At 46.0% G+C, this 25,092-nt stretch overlaps 1 protein-coding gene across 3 annotated transcripts in view; it reads right to left on the reverse strand.

Annotated features, from left to right (window-relative positions):
- The window catches only part of CCDC25 (coiled-coil domain containing 25), a 31,893-nt gene extending 7,772 nt beyond the window's left edge, over nt 1-24,121 (reverse strand). Inside the window, exons 1-9 of one of the 3 annotated variants that reach the window (XM_084767007.1) lie at nt 23,966-24,121; nt 20,789-20,836; nt 16,553-16,592; nt 11,324-11,375; nt 9,269-9,344; nt 6,802-6,905; nt 6,429-6,631; nt 743-788; nt 87-241 (exon numbers count right to left, since the gene is read on the reverse strand). In XM_084767007.1, coding sequence (XP_084623133.1) covers nt 87-241; nt 743-788; nt 6,429-6,631; nt 6,802-6,905; nt 9,269-9,344; nt 11,324-11,375; nt 16,553-16,592; nt 20,789-20,836; nt 23,966-23,993 — 752 coding nt within the window. In that variant the 5' untranslated portion in view covers nt 23,994-24,121. Of the gene's footprint in view, nt 1-86; nt 242-742; nt 789-4,183; nt 4,272-6,428; nt 6,632-6,801; nt 6,906-9,268; nt 9,345-11,323; nt 11,376-16,552; nt 16,593-20,788; nt 20,837-23,965 lie in introns of those variants that run through there. The other 2 variants (XM_084767008.1, XM_084767009.1) reach the window with 2 other exon arrangements.
- Nucleotides 24,122-25,092: the final 971 nt, after the last annotated feature.

Below are 25,092 nucleotides of genomic sequence, written 5' to 3' on the forward strand. Positions count from 1 at the left end.
AACTGAAAGGGATGATTTTGGCTCTGTCTAACTATACTGTGAAATCTATAGACACATTAGTAGAAGATGTTAACAAAGGAAATTACCTTTGCAAGCCTGGGAATAGGAAACGAGAAAAGAACTGCACTACAGTGCTGTACCAGGTTGGGTCTGAAAATGTCCCCAAAGGCCATGTGCTGAATGAAGGCTTGTTTTCCAGCCCATGGTGCGTCTGAGAGGTGGAGCATCTGAGCGGTGGTGCCTGGTGTGAAGAAGTCAGGTGCCTGAGGCATGCCCTTCACAGGGTTCTGAGACCCTCCCTTCCTCTTTGCCTCTTTGTTTCCCAGCTGCCATAAGGTGAGCAGCTTGCCCTCCCATGAGTTGCTACCATGATGTCATCTTAGTGTTGAGCCACAGCAGCAGGGCAACTGACCACAGCCCCAAGCCTCCAAAATCCTGAGTCAAAATAAACCTTCTTTCTTCATAAGGTGATTACCTCAGACATTGTGTTGAGAGTAAGAGAAAGCTGACTGACACACATCACAATACTAACAGGCCTGCTCTCCACAGCAGGTGAGGGATTAGATTCTTTCTGCCAAGTGACCCATGTGAAAGCAAACATAAGACCACAGGGAAGGAAGGCAGTGGCTGTTGTAATCCACTCTCACCCACTAGCTGCCAACCATAGTCAGTGGCACAGTTACTAAAGACGCTCTGTGAAGTATTTCAAGGCACAACATTAGAGTAAGAAACATGAACATACTTGATTTGAGGACATATTTTCAACTTTCATTAGTGATGAGTAGCTCCTAGAAGGAAAGAAAATATTCAAAGTGAGGTTATCTCAAAATAAGCATTTCGTGAGTGGCTAGCACCCTAAAATCCAAATGAGGTTACTGTGTCAACAAGCATCCGACAGATGGTCACCACACTTGTGGAAGGCTCAGTAGGCCTTCAGAAAAAAACTTCTGAAGTTTTTTTCTGAAGGCCACATTCCCTCTGGGCTCTCTCCTATTAACCCAACTGCCCCAATATCTTTTTAGATTTCTAAGACATCCCCACACTTTTGGCCTATATCCAATGAAAAGAAAATCTATTCTCCGACAGCAACACACACATGTCGTTCTCCTACTGCCTAGAATGGTATCACCATCCATTCCACTTCAAGCCAGACACCCAGGAGCCATTCTTAGCTTCTCCTCAACCTGAGCTACCATCTAACTGGGCCCATCAACCTGAGCTACCATCTAACTGGGCCCATCAACCTGAGCTACCATCTAACTGGGCCCATCAACCTGAGCCACCATCTAACTGGGCCCATCAACCTGAGCCACCATCTAACTGGACCCATCAACCTGAGCCACCATCTAACTGGACCCATCAACCTGAGCCACCATCTAACTGGCCCATCAACCTGAGCTACCATCTAACTGGACCCATCAACCTGAGCCACCATCTAACTGGACCCATCAACCTGAGCCACCATCTAACTGGACCCATCAACCTGAGCCACCATCTAACTGGTCCATCAACCTGAGCTACCATCTAACTGGCCCATCAACCTGAGCCACCATCTAACTGGACCCATCAACCTGAGCTACCATCTAACTGGGCCCATCAACCTGAGCCACCATCTAACTGGACCCATCAACCTGAGCCACCATCTAACTGGACCTATCAACCTGAGCCACCATCTAACTGGGCCCATCAACCTGAGCCACCATCTAACTGGACCCATCAACCTGAGCCACCATCTAACTGGACCCATCAACCTGAGCCACCATCTAACTGGACCCATCAGCCTGAGCTACCATCTAACTGGTCCATCAACCTGAGCCACCATCTAACTGGGCCCATCAACCTGAGCCACCATCTAACTGGGCCCATCAACCTGAGCCACCATCTAACTGGACCCATCAACCTGAGCCACCATCTAACTGGGCCCATCAACCTGAGCCACCATCTAACTGGCCCTACCACTTCTCCAGTCATTTGCCTCTTAAGAGTCCAAGTGGCATCACCTGTGGTGTGGACCAAGCTGACCACTTCACTTCTGTCCACACTGCCTCTGGCTCCCTCTATACTCCAACAGGCTAAGAGCTCTTACTAAAACACAAGCCCGCAGCTGGGCCCATGCCTGCAAAACCTGGAGACTGCCACAAGTGTAAGGTCAGCCTAGGGTACACAGTAAATTCCTGGACAGCCAGCACAGAGTGAGATGCTGCCTCAAAAGGAAAAAAAAAAAAAAAAAAAAACCTCACTCACTCACTCACTCACTCACTCACTCAAAAGCCTCATCACCTTTGCTTGAAACTTTAAAAATTCTTTCTTGTGTGTGCATAGGATATGTAAGTGAGCATGCACGTGGAGGTCAGAGGTCAGCTCTTCCTCCACCTTGAATTTCAAGACCAAACTCTGCTCGTCAAGTTTGTGGGGCAAAAACTTTTACAGAAAAGCCATCTTCCCAGCCCTGCTTGAAACTTTTACATGACATCACAATGCTCGGGAGGAAAACAAAACAGGCAAAGGGCTCCTTGAATCTTTGTTCAGCTTCTAGAATTATTCTAGAAGCTATTCAGTTTTGTGTATTTATTCATGATACAATGCAAAATGCTACCTTGTACACTGGTCACAAGGCTCTGCAGGAACTTACAATCAACAGGATGAGTCCTGGCACACAGAGTATCAGTGACAGTTGACAGTAGTAGGAGATTGGGTGTGGTGGCCCCTGCCTGTCATCCCAACTATACAGAGTCTAGGGCAGGGGGATCGTGAGCTTGAAGCCAGCCTGGGCAACTTGGTGAGACTGTGTTTCCTCAAGCTCAGTTGGTGGTAGAGTGCTTGCAAGCATAGGGCCCTGGGTTCAATCCCCAGCACTCTTTTAAAAAGGCAGTGAGCAATAAAAAAGAGGTAAAGCAGTTGCCTCTTACTGATTGGTCATCTTCTCCCCAAGGCTCTGTGCTCACGTCTTCCACATGCTGCTCCTGCTACAAGCCCACCCCACTACAAATACCCCACAGCACTTGCCAACTGTGCTCAATCTTTCTAAGCCACTAAAAGCACCAGTTTTCACATTGCTAGATGAGTCTGGCCTTGTATCAGAGGCAATACACTCCTTATTACTGGTGGGTCCGTTTCCTCTCTACCACTTACAGCAGTCACACATGAATCTCCTTGCTTAAGAGCTTTCTGCCTGGAAACCAAGTTTATGTCTTCAAACTGGTGACACTGTGGCCTATGACTTTCCACTGTACCTCCATCCTGTACTTCTGCCTCACAGAGCCATAAGTTCCAACTTATATCTCTGATGTCAGAGGAAGTTCTCTGGCATCTCTGACAACTCTGCAGCTACAGGTCTCATCCTTTATCATCCCAGCCCAACTTCCAACATGCTACCTTCCCAGCTCCATTCTCCTGACCACCGCTTTTGTCTTTTGGTCACGGTCTATATGGTGGGATCGGCTTTCATGGTCAGAAGTGTTTTGACTGATAATTCAAAAAGTCAAATAAAACACGAGACTAAAATAAAGCAGGTAAGAAGCACAGGGTCTCATCTATTGGTTAGAAGATTCAAAGACAGAACTTAAAGAGATGTTAGCATGATACCTGTATTAAAATAGGTATTAATAAATTAATTAATTAAAATAGTGTATTTAATAAGTGTATTAAAATCATAGAGTAGGGGGGAGCCAAGACTTCACTTGAGGCCAGCCTGGACTAGTAAGACTGTCTCAAAACAGACACCCGAGATGTCAGCAGCACAAAGCCCATTGCTGGAGCTTTTCACAAACTCCGCAGGTCATCATCCCACGGGCACAGTGACCCTGCCTCATGGTCTGCAGCTCCCAGGATGAGCAGCCTGGGTGAAACGGAAGAACGGGATGAACTTCCCGAGCAGAGTTTACTCTGCAAGACCATAACATCTCCTCAGGTCCACCAATGCTTTAGTGCATATACTTTGAAAACAAACCTAGAAGAAAGTAAAACTGTTTTTGTTAATGGGTTCTTTTGTTTAAATGCTAGCCATTTTGAAACTAATAAAGCCATACTAAACCCCCCAAACTGGCTCAATTCAAAACCAAAACTGTATTTCAGGTAGATCATAGCATCTTTATGTTACTCAGTTCTTCTGAATGAATATTGTGCAAAGCTGAATTAACTGGAGGGCAGAAGTAATGTGTCGATTTAAGAACCGGACAGACTCACTTAGCTGTGACTCTCAGCAGATGCTCAGTCGCTGCTCAGGCTTACTCTCCTCTTTTACAAAGTCAGGTAACAGAGTCATCCCACTGCTGGGGAGGACTAGCAGGAAGCGCTTGCAAGTGCCATGTAAGACAGATGGCAAATGTGAAATGTCAGGTATTCCCTTAGCAAAGATGTAAATGAAGGGATACTGCGTTTCTAACATAAAACATCCATGTTGCTAAACAAAATTGTTAAAGACCCAAGGGTAAAAGAAATTTTCCCCTGCTCCAAACTGAAAACAAAATTAGCTGCTGTGGTGGTTTGAATAAAAATGCTCTCCTGCTGCCTGCTTGCAGGCTCATAGGCACTATTAGGAAGTGTGGCCTTGTTAGAGGAAGTGTGTCACTGAGGTGGGCTTTAAGGTTTCAGATGCTCACGCCAGGCCCAGTGTCTCTCTCCTCCTGCTGCCTGTGGATCTGGATGTAGAGCTCTCGGCTCCTTCTCCAGCACCATGTCTGCCTGCATGCCGCCATGCTCCCCACCATGACGATAGTGGACTAAACCTCTGAACTGTGAGCCAGCCCCGGTTAAATGCTTTCCTTATAAGAGTTGCTGTGGTTGTGGTGTCTCTTCACAGCAATAAAAACCCTAACACAGCTGTAAATCCTGCTGGCCAGAGCTCACAAATGTTACCAAAGCAAGCTACACAACTCGCAGCAGGATCTCTCTCATTTGCAGGCCAGAGCAGGTGCCCAAGTCTATGAATCTGTCAGCTTTAATCAGCAGACCAGAGCAGGAAAACATTCCCAGAGCGCTTCACCTGCGTGGTTAACCTCAGAAGCTAGCCTTCCCGACTCAGGAGACCCCGGGCAGAGACACAAGCAGGCACCTCACAGGTGAACATACGTGTCACAGCAGCTATGCCCTTGCCCACAAGCTTCCTAAGAACCCAGAGTACTCAGGGGAAGCTGGGCCAGGACAAGACCAGACAGGGGGCTTTTAATTTGACGTCACCCGACACTGTTCTTCTGGCCTTTGTGGTGCACAGATCACAAATGGCAGCCATGGAAACCATGATTACAGTCACAAGGCAAATTCCCATTAAGGGAGACAAGTCCAGAGCCTCAGAGATACAGCTCTATGCTAGAGCACATGCCTGGTACACAGGAGGCCCTAGATCAGTGCTCAGCACTACACAAAGAAAAGAAGAGGGGGAAAAAAAAAAGAAAGAAAGAAAAGAAAATCAAGGGGTAGCTGGGTGCACTGGTGCATGTCTGTAACCCCAGCACTCAGGAGGCAGACACAGGAGCTTTACTAGTTTGAGGCTAGCTATCCCAAACAACCAAACACCACACTCAGACAGAAACAGGCAGGGGCAAGGGGCCTGTTCAAGGGCAGCAGTCCACGTCCCATGTGGCGGGCAGAGTGATGCTTTTGAAGCTCTCCCTTGCCCAGGACGGTCACATCCAAATCTCTAGAAGCCACAGACATGTGGGCACACACTCTGCAGGTGTGACAGTTCTTTATGACCAGGAGATTCCTGAGGAGGATGAGATTATGTCTGTTCTAGTCACGTGGCTCCTTAAAAGTAGAGGAGGGGCAACAAGGCACAGGATGTGGGCAGCCTCTGAGCCTGAAGCCTCCAGAGCCTGCAGAACAGAGCTGCCTGGCGACTTCTTGTTTGTTTTGATTAGTCAGAACTACTTGGAGGTCTGTATGTTGCTTGGAGGAGTTAAATTTGAGGCAATCTGTTCTAGAAGTGATAGAAAACTGAGGCAGTCAACATTCTCACGGCCACCTTCACTAAGGTTTCAGGAGCCGACCGAACTTTAACTGCTGTTGAAAACTGCAGGATACTGAAGTAGGCCTCAGCGCCCTGACTACAGTCAACTTTCAAGGGACGGAAAAGGCATCGGAAAGCAGCTGAGTCGCTCGGCTTCACACGGTTGTTCCAGTGGCACGGCTGCTAAGACTACACGGTCCTACACCTTTTCCTTTCCCAAGAACAGACTGGATTCTGAGGGAAGCTCGTGATGACGTGTGGTGCAGTAAAACCAGACCTTTAGTTTTATTCACTCACACCCAACACTTCTATAAAAGGCCGATTAGCCACACAACACAGCCACCTTTTAACAACTCACTGATACTCCAAGCTTGGCTGTGGCCTCCAGCCACCAGGGCATTATCTATGGGAAAATCTGTGAGCAGAACCTGCGAGAATAAGCCGTGTCGACGGCAAGGCCCCAGCCCCAGCCCCAGCGTACCTAAGTTCATCCATTTCCCTTTTCTTCTTCATTTCTTCTTTCTCTCTCCTTTTCATTTCCTGGATCTGGGCTTTTTTCTCATTCCTCTCTTCACGGTCTCTGCCTTCTTTCTCTGCTGCTAGGTCTGGAAACTTCTCCAATTTGGTCTTTTCTAATCGGTTCAAGATTTCGTTCACTTTCTTCTCCACTGTCACGATTTTTACCTGTGAGGGAGGTAGGAGAAAAGTGCTTAGCCTTAACCATTTTCCTTTCACCTAAGAGGGGCAAGGCTTTGGCTTTCCAGGGTGTTCGCTGCCCACTTTGATGCCCTTGGGAAGCACAGGACATGCAGCCTGGAGCAGGCTCCGCCTCCTGCAGTGCTATGAACACTTACATCCTTCTGCCTGTGAAAGCCTATCTGTCCCACATCCATGTCGGCTGTTTTCTTCAGGTTAGACCACGGCGTGTAGACCACATTAACGTTGTTCATCTTGCAGCCTGCCAAGAGAGACTGTCTTCAGCAGGCAGGAAACATGAGACTGAACGGCACAGCCCTCACCCACAGCAAAACATCATCTACCAGACAAGGCTCAAGAAGAGCTCACTTCCGGTGTCCCAAAGCACCAAAGGAAGTGGGAAACTCAGCATTAAGCCAAAGTATCACAGCAGAAAAAGCAAGGGCCCATGACTAACATTGTTGATTTTCAAGAACTCCCAACTATTGAATGCAAACTTATCATGTGCATAGTTTTCAAGAGAAAAGGACCAACTGAGTTTCCGTAGGTGTTGAAGGACTCAGAGTCGCTAATGGCTAACTAGCCACAACCCAGGATGCCAGGGAACCAAGCTGGCAATGCCCAGCCAGCTGGGTAAGCTGAGAGGCGACTATCCCTCTCTAACTCCATCTGACACTGATGAAGTCAACAGGTTTATGGAGGTTTGTTTGGTCATCAGTGGAGCCTTTTCCCCTAAGTAAAACCTCTGATTCAGACCCAAAATGGGCCATTTTAGCAGAACCCAGCAAGCTCACTCCCTCTTCCCTCGGTGCTGAGCAGAAGGGAACTTGGTAACTACAGAGCTGCTAGTGGGGTGTCCTCTGCAACCTCACAATTCCCTTCAGTCCTCAGCAGCATCCTCTGCACGCATTAAAAATGAAACACGGGGCTTAGCTCCTCTGCCATGTAAGTGATCACTGTGGAAGGCTGAGGAAGAAAAGGGAGTAACCCCATGTCACGCCTCTTCTCCCCGCCCCTGCCACCCGGCCCCTGTTTCTCTAGAACTCACAAACTCTAAGGACATTCAGAAGAAACGGAGCCAAGAATAAGGTGTCTACAGCTCTTTGAAGCCAGGCTCATCTGCAAGCCAGAGGCATGAAGAAGAACAAGGCTGCATGGAAGAGGCTGGGACACAGAATAAACAGTTCGCTTGTCTCAATTTTTACTTCAGTAGCTGAAAAGCTAAGACATTCTAACTTTACTCATAAAATAAAATGTCCTACACTTATAGCAACCTGTTGATTATGGAGTTGGAAACTGGTGGCTCTAACAGGCAAGTGTGAAGCTTCTCTGCCCACACATCCAGTTTGTTATTAGGGCTGCCAGCATTGAGACTGAAGACAGTAGTCTACTTGAAGGCCAGCTGCTAAGCTCTCATCGCTTTAATCACACACTCCAGGGCCTGTTATCAGTTGTGTCTGCTCTGGATCAGCTTCCTACTTCATTTCTAACACTTCTCTATACCCAGGTCTATACCCTACCCCAAAAATTTCACCTATTAGACCCTAACCTCTCAGCCCTGTCCCTAACTGCTATCTCCACCCCACTAATCATACTTCTAGACCTTTCGGTTAGATATAATCTTATCTAGTAGAATTATGCAGGCACCAAGCCCAGTGCTTTAACTACTGCCTAAAACACAGAAGGCGATTGTTCCCAGCTCCCACTGCGCACTGGACTCACCCTGAGAGCTTTTGAAAGATAAGAAACCCAGGGACCACCCAGACCAGCTACGTGAGTCTATGGGTAAGGAGGGAACAGAGCCAAACGACTCAAACCTTCACAACCTAAGTGAAGGGGAAAGCATGGAAGAGAGGGAAAAGAGAGAAAGCACGATTCTAAGACTCCAAGCCTGGCGGAGTTAAACACACCTATACTTCCAGTGCCCAGGAAGCTGAAATAAGAGAATTGTGTGTTTGAAGCCAGCCTGGGCCACACAGCGAGATCCACACTAGCTTGTGCTACATAGCGAGATCCTGGTTCAAAATACCCAAACAGGGGCTGGAGATGGCAAAGCAGTTAAGAACACTGGATGCTCTCCCAGAGGATCTGGGTTCAACTCCTAACACCCACATGGTGGCACACAATTGTTCGCCACTCCAGTTCCAGGGAATAAATACGACTTCTCCTGCACTCCAAGGGTACCAGACATACACATGGCACAGAGACATATATGCAAAAACATTATAAACATAAAATTATGTTTAAAAAAAACTGAAGCAGACCCCTCTACTTTTAAAACCTGTTGACAAATGATGGTAACAGACACCAGCGTTAACAGCAAAGCCATGAGACACATCTCCTTAGCTACCCAACACTGCCATGTTGCCAAAGAGCCAGATGACTTCCTACTTAAGGAAATGGAAAGAGCCAAGAGGCAAGACTCAGAAAGGACAGTGAAACCCAGGGCAGCGGGAGATGAGCAGTTAGCTCTCTGACAAGCCGTAAAACAGCCACCTCCTCAGACCTGTCTTCTGGCTGTCCTCACACTCAAGTGGAAGTCAACAGCATGCTCACTAAAATGACCTCATTCCAGACACAAAAAAGGTGCGCGCTGATTCAGAAAGCCCCTCTAGGAAGACTGACCTTGAATGCTGTTGGCCTTCACAAGGTGGGCACAGTCCATCAGAACCTCCTTCGGAATGTCGTCGATCTTCTCTCCCTGCAACAAGAAATAAACCAAATAACCCTCCTTTGTTACTGCTGGCCACTGGAGCACTCACAGGGCATCTGCTGCCTTCTCTGCCCCTGGCTGACAACAAGCAGGGGCTCCTCAGGTAGACTACAGAACACTGAAAGATGAAGCAGAGTTGCCATGGCCACCATAGGATGCTACTTGAACTAAGACAAGGCACTCACACAGAAAACTATACTTAACACATTGTAAAAACCATGTTGAAGAGATGAACTGCAGTTATATGTCAGTATAGTTTTTGTCATCCTCGTCCATTTCTAGAAAGCTTGGGGGTAGGGAGAATAGTACCTGGCTAAGGTCCCTATAAACTTCCTTTAAAAGAGATGCCTTAGCATTCTGGATCCCCACACCTCACCAGCCATCCACCTCCCAGTCACAATCAGGGTAAAGCTCTTATGTTCTTCACCTACTGTGCTGCTCCCAGTGTAAGATAAGCAGCAGCAGGAGCAATGTAAGAGCTCACAACAGTGGGCCTAAGAACTCAAAGAGTGTAAAGGCCTGTCTTGCTTTGAGCTACCAATGCAAGTGAGCTTAAAAAAAAAAAAAGCTCCAAATAGTTAAGACTCTTCTATAGGTGTCAAAATGGACAAAGTCTAGTGCTGAACACTGCTGAGATCCTGGTCCTCACGGTTCAGGTTGGATTTAAAACACAATGAAAGCGCACAGTGCCCAGTACCTGTCAGCGGCCACTCTGCAAAGCCAGCTCTTAGCCCTCACAATGACCCAATAAGGGAAGAGTTGGTCCCTTCTATACAGGAAGAAGTAGGCAACAGAACACAGCACCTAAGTATATACAAGGGCCTAAGACATACAATAAACACAAGTCCTTGCCAATGCAAATAAAGGGGAAAAAACAAGTCCCATTCTGCTAGAACCCCAAATAATGAAACTACTTCCCTCCAAAAAAGTAGAGCTACGTTTTGTCCCTGCCTGAGTAGAAGCTGGACTCCAACTTGACTTGTAGTAACCAAGTCTGGAAATACAGTGCCATGGTGCAGAAAGGTGAGGCACCGCCCTGGCCAGGCAGCCCAGGCTCATGCCTCCAGTGTTAAGTCATGTACGGGCAGACATGATGAAGGAGAGGCTGCTCCTGCTCTGTGCTTTGCTTCCCCTCAAGCCTGTAACTTCTATGCAGTCAGAACACATATAACTTGATGACGTTCTCTAAGATCACCGAGTGAACTGTCAAGGTTATAAAAAGCAAGGCACACTGTCGTGGAAGTCAGGGCAGAGGGATCAAGTGCATGCACTGTGATACCTTACAGTGGTTTCTGGAAGAGAAAAGGAACATTAATGGAAAAACTGCTCAAATAAAGTCCAAAATTTAGTTGGCAGTAGTTAGTAGGTTTGGTCTGTTGGTTTTGAGATATCTACCATGTAACATGAGATGCTAGCAACAGGGAAAGCCATATAACCTTTGTAACTTTCTGAAATCTTATAAGTATTTATTTATTTTTAAATGTAATACATACAACAAGCACACATACTTCGTAGTTTTCCTATTAAAACTACTGATAAAGGCAGATTAGGAAAAAAATAGGGTGCCATGTGTGTTACAGGGGCTCATGGAATCTTCGCTCCTGCATTACCACCATGACGTTTTAGACTATCCAAAGACACTGATAACTGAGAACAAGTGCCCTGGGAGCTAGGTGAACTGAATGAGTCAGAGAAAAGAAGCCACTAGAAATGGTGTGCCAGCATCAACTGAACCAAAAGGGAGAGCAAGCAGAGAGAACAGGCAATGCTCTGAACTGGCTAGACAAGGCGGGGCTTCTACCTGGGGAATCAGAATTTTCCATAACCATTTTCTGGGTAGGAGGAAGACATTTACTAATCTTGACAACTTTGAACACGTTTATTATTTTAGCAACTTAACTACACAAAAAGAATATACGATGTTCATCACTAAAGAAAAAGTCATGGATCCATGTTTACATCGTTACCTTTTGTAATCGAAGGTACACATGAGCCGAAGAGAGTTTGTCCACGTGAAACCTACAAAGAAGGAAACCACTTTTAGCAAGAACAAGACAACCATGTCCTTGGCCACTTTCTTTGAAAGCATCTCGTTCCAAGAAAGTGTTCCCCAAGACTTATCACCTGTGAGGCACCACGGAGCGTGTAAGACAGTCACCACCTCCAAAAGGGCTGGCCAGCAACCGGAGAGGAAGATGAGCTTGAGCTATGCAGCTGTGCGTGGCTGTGGGCCAAGGACAGTCAGAGAGGAAATAGGAAGCGTCCAGGGTAGAGTGAAGCGTCAAGGGACAAAGAGCCATCAGTGGCCAAGGGCTCTGCGGAAGAACTGAGATTTGGCTGCCCCTGACTAAAGCACAGGCCAAGAGGGCAAACAGGGAAAGGATTTCAAATGAGAAAGGATGGAAGACGTCAGTGAAATTCCCCTGGTTCCGACCAGGGAGCTTTGCAGGCCTGCAGTCTGGAGAAGAGAATATGGTTTCTGGTGCCCTCAAGTTTCAAGTGATGGCAAAAACTATTAAAGCCAAGTATCAAGTTCAGATTTAGAAAAGCCAGCTCACTAAGCAAGCTACATCTTGAAATTAATCAGACTAAGAATTCTTCCAACTCCAGTCCCTACCACACACACTGACGCCATCACCCATCCCTGGGTAAACATAGTGTATATGGCACTGGCACTGTCCAAAAATCATTCAGAAGGCTCCACATCCTCTTTTAGTTCTTCTTCTTCTTGAGATAGGGCCTCACTGCATAGCCCTGGCTGGCCTGGTACTGACTGGACCAGCCTTGAACACACAGAGATTCCTCTGCCTCTTCCTCCCAAGTGCTAGGAATAAGGTGAGACAGAAACTTAAATTCATAAATTCACTTTTCTTTAGGGTTTGTACTGACTAGTTTTATGTCAATTTGACTCAAGCTAGAATCATCAGAGGAAGGAACCTCAATTGAGAACATGTCTCCATAAGATGGGGCTGAAAGCCAGCCTGTAGAACATTTTCTTAATTAGTGCTTGATGTGGGAAGGCCCTGCCCATTGTGGGTGGGGCCACCCCTAGGCTAGTAAACTTAGGGTCTATATATAAGAAAGCAGGCTGAGCATCATGGGAAGCAAGCCAGTAAGCAACAGCTCTCCATGGCCTTAGCTCCTGCCTCCAGGCTCCTGCCCTGTGTGAGTTCCTGTCCCGACTGCTTTTGATGATGAGTGTTATACACTGCTTTTGATGATGAGTGTTATACGGAACTGTGAGTGAAAGAAACCCTAACTGTGAGTAAAAGAAACCCTTTCCCCCAAGTTGCTTTTGGTCATGGTGTTTTACTACAGCAATAACCCTAACTAAGACAGGGTTCTTATCACTCATCAATTTAATGCAATCTTTTAAAACTGATGTGACAGCCGGTCAGCGGTGGCGCATGCCTTTAATCCAGCACTTGGGAGGCAGAGGCAGGTGGATCGCTGTGAGTTCGAGGCCAGCCTGGTCTACAAAGTGAGTCTAGGACAGTCAAGGATACATAAAGAAATCCTGTCTTGAAAAAAACAAAAACCAAACAAAACTGATGTGACATATTTCACCCATATAATTCACCAAATAAAGTTAATTCAATGTGCCACACACAGAGATGGGCCTAGAATTTAAACATTAATGGTGAACAAGGTTACACACGACTGACACTGTGATCTGTTAACTTTAGCTCCTAACAAGGTTTGAGGAGGCCTGTGGAAACCCTGCATAGTGGCAAAGATCTGAAACCCCAGCAGACAGGAGAAGTATCATGAGTTCATGGTCAGCCTGGACTCCTTAGTAAACAAATCCCTGTCTCAAAACAAAGAAACAAAAACCTAAGGAAGCATTGCTACATCCCATTAGACTTCACCAGGCATTTTCTTTCTTTCCTTTTTTTTTTTTTTTCTTTTTTTTCTTTTTTTGTTTTTTCAAGTCTGGGTTTCTCTGTGTAGCCTTGGCTGCCCTGGATTCACTCTGTAAAAGAGATCCGTCTGCCTCTGCCTCCTGAGTGCTGGGATTACAGGTGTGTGCCACCACGCCCGGCTGAAAGGCATTTTCTTGTTCCTGACATACATTCACACTCAGTACAGGATGGAGCAAGTACGATTCAGTACAAAGGGTATGATTACACTGTTTCTAATGCCCTCAAAGATGCTAAATATCTGGTTATTTGTTCTGGATACAGAACAATATTCAGACTTCAGGCAAATGATCTATGTTGCCTCTTATTCTTAGTTATTACTGATAGCCAAAAATGGGCATTACATCAATTTGATTCATGTTTTTCCAAGCTGTTCATTTAATCATTTGCATTTCTATGCAAAATTCATACTAATTATCACCCTTAGCTAGACATTTTTCTGTCCAGAAAAATCTGTATCTTTTACAAATCTAGAAATTTTATACATCCCATTCTCCTTTCAGAATCTTAAGAAAAATATTATGCTATGAACTGACCTCAACTGAAAAGGCACACGTGCCATTCTGTCTTCTGGTTGCTTAGTGACAGCTCTTTATTAATCACAACCCTTCCTCCATAGCAATACTAGGTCTATTAGACCTGCTTTTTCTTCAAGCTCTCCTCTATGGAATGCTAAGAATGGGCCCCCACAGGCTCATATATTTGAATGCCTCGTCACAAGGGAGCTTTGCAAGGACTAGGAGGTATGTCCTTGGGGGTGGGCTTTGAGGTCTCAAAAGCCCATGCCAGGCAGTCTCTCTCTCTCTCTGCAGGATACCTGCAGACAAGGACGCAGCTCTCAGCCACTGCTCTAGTGCTCTGTGTGTCACCATACTCGGCCATGATGATAAGGGACAAAGCCTCTGAAACTGTAAGCAAGGCCCCAACTAAATGCTTTCTTTTTACAAGAGCTGCTGTGCTCACGGTGTCTCTTCACAGCTTGTGTATGCCATCTTCGGGCTTACAACGGGCAGAGACAGAGGTGTAGGGTTTGAACTAGCCTCCCCTGACATCGTTCACAGCACTACTTCCTGTGGAAAGCCTGTCCAGTTTTCCTAAAACTGTTCACTCAAAGTTTAAACTATGCCCACTCTTAGCCTCTGGTCCTGGTTATGCCCCCGTTCCTGCTCATCTTGATGTCCTTCAGAGACTAGAATTTGCAATAGAAGAGCAACCATTACCTGAGGGTTCAGGGGCCACAGGGAGTGGTTCAACCCCTTAGGTGGGGTCTGTGAAAATACTACTCATTAGGCAGTCTGGAGGCAGCAAGGATACACCATCTCTCTTTTCCTCACTGAAAAACGAATTTGTTTCTAATCTCATTTAATCCTTAGAAAATCCTTTGCTTAAATTCTCCAAACTGGCACCAGAGAACAGCAGGTTAAAGCCCTGGGATGCAGAGGAGGAGGTGATCTTAGCACTCCCTGAAGATTGTCAGGCCTGACAGTATAGGAACTGCATCAGGCGCTGAGGTTTGGGGCTGCTCTAGCTCCCTGGAGTTCTCAAATAACTTCTGAAAATAAAAGTCAACTGTACTAAACTTTGGTCATTATTCTCTAGACTACTAAAGGTGCCCAACAGGATCTCTAAGTATCTGCTGATATCAGCCTAGTCACTCACAACTTTAAAATCAAAAATTCAAGCCACAATTTACTAGTGTAGGCTTAAATTAGAAATTTGTTTTCTACCTGTTTACTTACAAAAAAAATTTAAAAGTTATGGTAAACTAACTTTCCTATCTTAATATATAACCTTCCCTGTATAGGCAGCTACGCCTCAAATCTGTAGGCTAATGTGCAGCACAGTGCTGTAGTTCTAGCACTTGGAAGACTGGGACAAGAAACTTCTGTGCTTTCGAAGGCAGCCTGGGTTACACACTGAGTTCCGGGAAAGCCTGGAATAGAGTTAAACTCTACCTTAAAAAAATAAAGGGGGAAAGGTATCAAGTACAGACGCTGGCATCAGAGCCTGGCATCTAACAGGACCTACTTCAGCTGGGGCGTGACAGACACTCAAGGGAGACAACAAGGAACCGTTCACAGGGAGGAAGCGTTCAGTTGCTGCGTTTCTAGGAAGGCAGCAGGGGAGCGAAGTATCGAATGTTGTTATGTGCCAGCACTGATGACCTCGTGTCCACAAAGCAGGTGACTCACTGGAGGACACAGGCCTTCTGAAGGAAGGTCGGGAGTTCCCAGCCCACCTGTGTGCAGGGGCCCTAAGCAGCATCTGACCTGATGGTACATTTGAGTTCATAAGCTTGGACACTGCTGGAATCCTTTTTGTTTTTTTAAACCTTTCAAATTCCTCATGTTTCTTCCACTTCCTGGTTCTCAGTGTGGTCTTTGGATTAATAGGACATGCCCATTGGAGCCACAAACCAGAGCCCTTCATAACCAAGTAGGCAGACGTCCAAAAGACTGTTTGCGGAGCCCCTATAGATATGTGGGGGCCCCTTAGCAGAGCCACTTGTAAGTGGGAGCTTGAGTTACTCTCTGTACAATAACGTCCCTGTTAAATGCTCAAGGATGTACACCTTACTGGAAACTGAACCAGCTCCTCTGAAAAGTGGCCATTTAACCTCTCAGTGCTCTAGGGAAATAAGGGGGGTGGGGAGCCCACAGCTGGAAAGAGAGCTCTGTAGAGAGTTGCAGCAATGGGCCTGAGGTGGGGGGCAACGGGGAGCAGTGAACTGAAGCCAGAAGAATGGTGCCCTAAGGTGAGGGAGACTCAAACTTAGAAGCTGAGTTGGACCTGTGAGATCTTGGCCTGGGCCAGTTAAAACCAGCACAGACCTGTTTTAGTCCTCATCTGAAAAGTGGGCGTGACAGCAATAGTTCATAGGTTGTATTGACAAGATGGTATTTAGCAGTCAAGTGCTTGAAAAACATGCACTGTTGCCATCACACCCAAGAACACAGGCCCGAGAGGCTATCCCAGGGGACAGTGACACCCGACTCAGATGCTAAGACTAGGTTCCAGTAGAGAGAATATGAATATGAATATGTCAGTCAGAATAAGCAGTAGAAAAAGAAAGTGGCTCAGCAGGTGCGTTTGGAGCCTGCACACCTCTCTTGGGTCACAGGGATGGGACAATGAAGGGAACTGCAGCTCTGTACTCATGAACACCACAAAGGCAAGCACTATGCAGATGAGTGCTTTGGATTATGGGAGGCAGGTGGATGGCCAAGCCTAAAGTCTAAATGACCAAATGAAGCAGAATAAAAAAATGCTACTTACCAAATATCTTCAGGCCAGCCATACTTTATCAAATCTTCATCTACAGTAAGATACAGAGGAAGGACAAAGAAATTAAGAAAACTGTCAAGTGGAAATATACCAGGATTCTTATGTTGGGAAGGTAAAAATATACCACCCCATCTCACCCCATCCCCCCTTTCACTTTTCCTCTTCCTTAATGGAGACAACAGTGGTGAGGACCTAGAAACTTGAGAAGAAAGAGTGACAGTGTTTATAGTCAGACAATATACACTGCATGGTTTGGTTTGGTTAGGTTTTTCACACTTCTTATCCAAACCTCACAGACACTTTCTTTGAATGAATCAATATTGTTTTTAAAAATCTCAGCAGCTGGGAAATTAGGTGATTCTGACTAACTATAATGCTTAAATGTTAATATGATTTTATTCAAACTTTAAAATTACGAATTACATAGTAGTAGTAATAACAGTTTGGGAATATAGTTCAGTGGCTGCCCTGCTAGCCTAGTATTCACGGAGCCCTGGGTCTGATCCCTAGCCCCTGAAGCCACATGTGGTTCACACAGCCTACAATCCTAGCAATTGGGAGGTAGAGACAAGAGGATCAAAGTCTAGGTCGTCGATGGCCAGGTGAGGAAATTAAGGCCATCCTGGAATGTGTCTCAAAAGAACAAACAGACAGAGAGACAGAGAGAAGCCTCAAAAATGCAGCAGGGCATGGTTGCACACACAGGGGAAGCTGAGACAAGAGGATAGCCTGGGCTAAAAAGCTAGACCAAGGTCAGCTTAGTGAGACCCCATCTTAGAATCGTGGTGGAGGAAAGGAAGCAAACTACCTTTGATTGTATACTTTAGGTTATTATGAACAAAATATGTGTAAAAGTAAAATAAAAATCATATTTGGAGATTCAGTAGCAGGAGGAGGATGTGAAAAAGTAAAAAGAAGTGCTCTGGAGGCAGAGAGTGGAACCTGAGTCAGGAAGGATAAAGAGAAATGAGCTACTAGGGGTGGAGAACTGGTTTGTTGTTGTTGTTGTTGTTGTTGTTTTGTTTTTTTTTTTTTTAATTGTAAGAATTGTATTAGCCAGGCACAGTGGTGCACACCTGTAATCAGCACTCAGGGAGGCAGAAGCAGGAGCTCTGTGAGTTCGAGGCCAGCCCGGTCTGCAAAGTGAGCATAGGACAGCCAGGACTACACAGAGAGACCCTGTCTCAAAAAAACAAAACAACAACAACAGGGAAAAAAAACCAAAAAAGAAAAAAAAAAAAAGAAAGAAAGAAAGAAGAAGGAAAAAAAGAACTGTATTATCTGATACTTTAAATTGTACATGTGGCAGGTAACAGTTAATTTAAAACTGCAAGGAAAACATGAATCCTATGTGATGATTTTAAGTGTACCTAAGAAAGGATAGCCTACTGGCTACTGGCTAAGATATTTCCAACTCTTAGGAGAGGGCATTCTTGGCTGTAGCAGACACCAGGAGTTTTTGGAAAACATCAGGGATTTACTATACAACTGGAAAGCTGAGCAAATAATCGAAAAGTCAAAGAAAATATTAATAGTTAAACATTCCTAAGAGTGTTGTGTCTGGCTGAGGCCACCTGCTGGCTATGAAGAGAACAGACCTATCAGCCCTTCGGTAAATGCACCACCTAAAAATTCTACCACTGTTCTAGCCAGGGCTTACTGGGAAGCTGCAGGGCTACTTGAAATAAATGAGAGGTCCTATAAATACCCCCTAAAGGAGGCTTAAAACTGCAGCTCTCTTTCTTATAAGGCTAACCTGGAGGGCTGACAGCAAGATGAGCAAATGTTCTATACACACACAGGGACATAAAACACCAGAGGGCTCTAGACATGCAAGTTCACGGCTGCAGAAAGGGATTCCACACCTAGGTGTGTGTCTCTAAGCATGAATTCCACCATGAATGTGAAGACTTCTCAGGTCGGTGCCTCAAACAACACTCCCCATCCTGTCTACAGCATGTGCTAGCTAGTAACGGCTGCATTTTGTCCACATTTTAAAACATGTTTTATATTTCAGTGCTAATTTATACCTATATCTAATTTCTATCTATAGTTCAGATCTAATTTCTATCTAATATATTTTGTGTTGAACAAAAATCAATACGTTTCTTTGTGTGTGTGTGTGCCTGAAAGCAGCAAAGGCCCCACCAAAGTCTTCCTCACACTGGATTGAGCCCCTGGCCGGCCCCCCCCCCCCCGCCACACACACACACACACACACACACACACACACACACACACACACACACACAGCCCTCAATAAAGAGTAGAGGACCACAGAAGGAAAAGAGAGGCAGGCGAGAATGTCAGAACCACTGCTAGACCACCCATGTGAACCAGAACAGGGCAGGCCTTCATCTAGAAACTCTGTAAAGCCTTGGCCTCCTCCCCGCCCCACCCCCACCCCCAGTTATACAGTGCAACACCTGCACCCCTCCTGAAGCAGCATGGCTACAAGTACTATCTAGTGGCTGCAGTCTCAGGCTCCTCCTCTGATGGATGAGAAAGACCATGGTGTTTGGCAACAGATCTGCTTTCATATCCACTCTAAGTATCTTTTGTGGTGGTGGCTTACTGTTCAATGTAGAACAGGGAGACCGCATCCATTCCTCCATGATACCAGGAGGATGCTGGGGGATACGTGAAAATGACCAGTGATATTATGGGCTGTAAGGAGAAATCCAAAACTCAAGAATTACTATGGTATGGATAACTTACCATTAAGTCACAATGGTGCCATAAATTCATCACATTGAAAACTTGCTTCAAATTGTGAGTTACTTTATGTTGCTGTTATCTGTTGTTTCTCTCTTCATAATGACACAGTCTCTTGGCCTTCCCAGTTCTGCTTTATAGCAACCATCTTTTGGTCTTGTTTACTTCACTACTGTCAAATATCTCTTAACCAAAGAATGGTTATGTGTGCCTCTTCTAATGCATATAAACTGTCAATTTCTAACTGCTGTCAATGTCAAACTGCACCCCAACTAGACACTGATAGTTCTAGAAAGAAATAGGAGAAAACAGACAAGGAGAACCAAAAGCCTTACACACAGGTAACACCGTGACTCTTGAGACTACTGAGGCAGAGGCACCCAAGCCCAGGGACAGTGTTCCCAGAGGAGCAAGGTGGGGGAGTGGTACCTGGAGCTTCCAAAGCTGCAGGGATGCTATCTACCAGCTACTGAGTGCTCCTAGAGGGTAGGCACTGCAACAGGTCCTTTCCCCAACCTTGACAACCCTGTGCAGTAGCTACAGCCCATGAGCCTCTTGTATCTAAGAAACTTGAGGTCTGAAGAGTTTGTGTAACTACAACTTGTTTGCTAAGGAGCTGATTCGTGTATGAGCTCACAGCTGTCTTCCGCTAACCCTCACCCTGCCCCCCAGGGGAAGGGCAGCTGTGTTTTCAGATCTTGAGAACTGATGTTCTTTCTCTCCAGTTCCTTCTGAAGTTCTGCCTCTCTCACCTTCTCACTGTGAGGATCAGTGCTGCAAACTCTGTGCTCCCCTGACCACCAAGAAGGCCACAGTGGTTCACATGTGTATGAGTCCAGCACTCCAGAAGCCGCGACAGAAGGATTGCTATGAGTTCTAAGCCAGCTGGAGTTATATAGTGCAACCGGGTCTCACAGGGGGAAAAGTGTCCAACTGGGTCGGGCACGTAGCTTAGCTGTAGTTTTTGAGTTGAGCCTTCCTGAAGCCCTCAGCCCCGCCGTCCCCTATAATGCTGGGATTATAGGCATACAAGGCACATTGACGACAACTAAGCTACATGGCAGACCCAGATGGAAGAAGACAGCAGAGGAGAAGCAGAAAGTCAAACCTCAAAGAAGCAGAGGCTTCCAGCAGCTGGGGCGCTGTGGGAGAGGCTAGTCAACAGATAAAACAACGATCAGACAGGAGGACTTCTGGTATTCTGTCACAGAGTAAATACGGTTACCACAGTCTATGCCAAAATGGCCAGAAGACAGGGTTTTTAATATTCTAAGAGCAAAGGAATGATAAATGCTTGAGGTAGCAGATGAGCTATGGATTCCAATTTGATCACTGCACAATGTGTATGTGTCAAAACACTGTATTCAAAATGGTGGACAATTGTTGTGTCGAGTCTAATTTCCAAAATGAATTAAAGAAATTACTGACAAAACCCATAAACCTAGCAAAGAGGGCACAGGAACAGCACTTACCTGCTTGAAATTTCAAAATCAAATGCTTTTGTAAACTTACTTTCGTATTTATCCTTTCCCATGTAAATAGTGTAAGTTGATGAATTAGCTAAAATAAAACAAAAACAAAAAGACAATTAGTGAGGATGCAAACCATGGCCATAGACCACACCTGGCTTACATATCCTTACCACACCGGCTTTCCACACACTGCCTTACCACACCTGCTCCTGCATATCCCTGGAGTTAATAGCCAGGCTCATGTCTTTAATCCCAGCACTCAGGAGGCAAAGGCAGGTGGATCACTGTGAATCTGAGGCCAGCCTGATCTAAAGTGAGTCCAGGATAGCCAAGGATACACAGAGAAATCCTGTCTCCAAAAAACCCAACCCAACCCAAACAAAACCAAAAAAACCCAAACCAAACAAACCAAAAACAAACAAACAAACAAACAAACAAACACACACACAAAAATCTTGTCTTAGCTGGACATAGTGGTTTATGCCTTTAATCCCAGCATAGAGGCAAGAGGATTTCTGTGAGTTCAAAGCCAGGCTGGTCTACAGAGCAAGTTCCAGGACAGCCAGAGCTACACAGAGAAACTTGTCTTGAAAAATAAAAAAGCAAAAACAAAAACAAGTATGTTTTATACTTTTCAGTGACTGATAATAGCAGGGCAAGATTAAACAACAAAGACTGCAGAAGTCTTAACTGGGCTTACAGTATCTTATCCCCAAAGAAGATGTTTCCCAGTCCTTCCTGCTGAGTGGCTCTCTCCTCCTTTTCAGGGAAATAGCTCTTTTTATTTTTCATTTCCCTTCGGGGAGAAAGTGTAACGGCAACTTCCAGCTCAGTCCTACACCTTTGCCTTCATCAATGATAATGTTAAGAGCAGCAGCCGCTCCCCCTCCCAAGTAAAAATCTCTACTGCAAGCATTAAAAAACAGATTCCTGCACTCGGGAGGCAGAGGCAGGTGGATCCCTGAGTCCTAGGCCAGCCTGGTCTACAGAGAGGGTTCCAGGACAGCCAGAGCTATACAGAGACACCTGTGTCCAAAAAAACAAAATAAATAAATAAATAAATAAATTTACGTGTGTGTATGTGCCCACACGTGCCTAAACTTAGCTTTTATTTTGTGTAGCTTCATCTAGCTGGCATTACTTATATTTCAGTGTGCTATAAGAGTGGACGCCCTATTCTATTCAGGGGAACCGCAGCTTTCAAACCTCTTCAGACACTGGCTCTAACCATACATTCTATTGGCCCCCTCCAGCTAGCTCAGACAAACTAAATCCACATCTTATGGTGAAATAATGGGCATTTTTGTTGTTTAGAAAGCTTTCCTTTGTCATGACTCTAAAGTTCAAGCTTAGGAGACTGGAGCAGGCCCTACCAAATCCTGAATGAGTCTAAATTTGTGACGTGGTCTTCAGTCTATAAATAAAGCACAAGGCCTGGTAGATAGGAACAGGGTTGGCTGGCGAGGCCGCAGCACTGAGCAGAACACACTGTACAGAGCTGTGGTGCTGTTGTGTGCCTATAACCCCAGCGTTTGAGAGGGAGAAGACGGGTCGGGAGTTCACTCGCTCGGCTGCAGAGGCCGGCGCAAAGCCAGCCCGGGCTACCCAAGACTCTGACTCAAAAAACCCAAACCAGGCAAAAGAAAAGGTAAGAGGCCATAGATTTGAAATGGTCACAAAGGCCAGGGAGGTTCCACCCCACTTCCTGAACACGCGATTCCAGGTGTGGATTGCACACTCAGTTTACGTGGTACCAGAGATCAAAGCCAGGATTTCTTTTTTTTGTTGTTTGTTTGTTTTTTTGTTTTGTTTTTGGTTTTTCGAGACAGGGTCTCTCTGTGTAGCCTTGGCTGTCCTGGACTCGCTTTGTAGACCAGGCTGGCCTCGAACTCACAGCGATCCGCCTGCCTCTGCCTCCCGAGTGCTGGGATTAAAGGCGTGTGCCACCACGCCTGGCTCAAAACCACTAACTCATACAACTGTTTGTCACTCTAGTTCTAGGCGATCCACCTAGACATAAAAGGATATTTAGAAATAGTATGACCGCAAACAAACAGACAAACACTCTCACACCGAGAGATGTTTTACAAAATCCTGCTTCCGTTTAAAGTGCCATGAAAGGTTATCAGGTAGTGAAGGCCTTGAACCCCAGCCCTGGGGAGGCAACGCTGAGGGTGGCAGATCTCTGCAGATTCAAAGGCAGCCTGAATCTACAGAGTGAGTTCTAGGCCAGCCAAGGGCTGCGGAACGAGAAACTGTTTCAAAAATAAATTAAAAAGCATTGTAAAAAAAACGCACACACTGAACAAGCACTTCAGGTTGGGGGGGGGAACCTAGAAAGTAACGGCAACATTAAGGGAGGGTCCATGCTGGAAGCCAGCGTGAGCCACTCTCACTGTCTCAAGAAGGGGAAATAAAATTCAACACAGAGCAGCAAACTTTATGAGTAAGGCCCCGAGGCTCTAGCAGGCTGCTTTTAATGCTACGGAAGAGCCTCGGGGTGGGGTGGGATGGGGGGGCGGGGGAGAATGTAGAATCTTGACGTGGAAAGATGGTGTTAAAATGTATCTTGGAAAAGTCAGAACTGTTTATCAGGGTGAGAGTTTAAAATTAGAGATTGATCCTGGACAAAAGAGGGTAATATGAGCAGAGAAACTAAATTGACACAGCATTTCCTGGAAACCAAAACATCACTTTCTGGCCTTTCAAAACCAACTCAGTAGCCATATGTTAACTGGAACATCAACTCTGCCTGGCGAAGGGTTGTACTGACTGACATTCTAGCCCTGCATGGCATTCTAGACTCTTCCTAGAAGGGGCAAGGTACTTTTCCCGTAGGAGACATTTATTGGCACCTGTCTCATTGGTCAACGTTATCACTCCTGGTAGCTGCTACAGCGCTAGAGCAAAGGCTAGTGACGCGGACGGTATGCAGGGACCCACGCACTGCCCAAGTCCAGGAAGCGCTGGCGGGTCTGTCAGGTGGGGATGAGAATAACTACCCGACGTCAGGAAAGCGGGGGCGCCTCCCCCATCGCTCCCACCAGGCCCTGGGGACGACCCGGCAGCCGAGAAGACAGCCGCGCAGGGACCTAGGAGGCGCCGCTGGGAAAGGCGCCCGCGCTCCAGGACCAGGTCGGAGCCCAGCGGCGCCTGGGGAATCCCGGCTTTGGAGGCAGCTGCGGGCAGGGTCCCCGGAGAGCCCGACGTCACTCACCACTGCAGCTGGTGAAGTAGAACACCATGATCCTGGTAGGAAGAGTAGCGGCTCCTGCTCAAATCGCGAAGCTCAGGACACCACGGGCGCGAGGGTGAGCCGGCTTCCAGGCGCTCCTGCGGACACTTCCGGCGGACGTGGGGTCGCGTCACAACGCCGTCCTGTGGGCGCCATCTTTAGTCCTGGCGAAGGGAAAGGTGTTGGCGGGAAGCGGGTGTCCGGAGGATATATATATATATATTTTAAAGATTTATTTATTATTTATACAGTATAAATGCATAACTGAAGATGGTTGTGAACTAACGTGGTGCTGGGATTTGAACTCAGGACCTTTGGAAGAACAGACAGTGCTCTTAACCTCTGAGCCATCTCTCCAGCCCCCTGAGGCTATTTTGAGGATTCTGCTCAAGCGACTGGTTGAAGGAAATTAGCGGGAAACTACATCTTGTTTGAAGCCATAAAGGAAAAATGTTATGGGCACACCTTATGTTTAGAGCCTATACCAAGTGGGCACGAGAGTTGTTCTTTCCTTTTTATGCCTTGCCCCTCAACCCAGTATGAACTCCTTGAAAACAGAAACTGCCTTTTTCATAGATAAAAGTCACTTAACCCGTAACATCAGTGGGCACCCAGTAGGAGCCATTTCATTTTTAGCTGACTCATTCTCCTATTACTTGACATAGGTGAGAGGTTTGTTGTTGTTGTTTGTTTGTTTTGTTCCTTTTTTGGCTTTACCAACCTAGACAGAATAGAGCAAATTATATTTAAACCTAAGAAGGCCTCAGCAAGAATACAAGATGGAGGAACCTCTGCACTGTCTTGCCTTGTCACAATTAAGTTGGTGAACATAGAACGTACCCAAATGAATTGTTATTGTTATTCCCCAGAGGCAGTATGCCTATTGGAATTTGCGGTCAGACTATTGTCGTTGCTTTAAATTTAATGTCTGCTCTTTATTACCTCCAAGACTAGACAAATCTCAAAAATCTCAAACCTCTGAACTTCAGAACGTCTTGCTATAAATTTGCAAGATGCTCCCACAGCACCTTTAAAAAAAAAAAAAAAGATTTACTTATGATATGTACTTATGATGTGCACTGTTTGTATGTACACCTGCAGGCCAGAAG

This window comes from Acomys minous (genome assembly GCF_964271855.1).
Source record: "Acomys minous genome assembly, chromosome: 18".
NCBI classification, from domain to species: Eukaryota; Metazoa; Chordata; class Mammalia; order Rodentia; family Muridae; genus Acomys; species Acomys minous.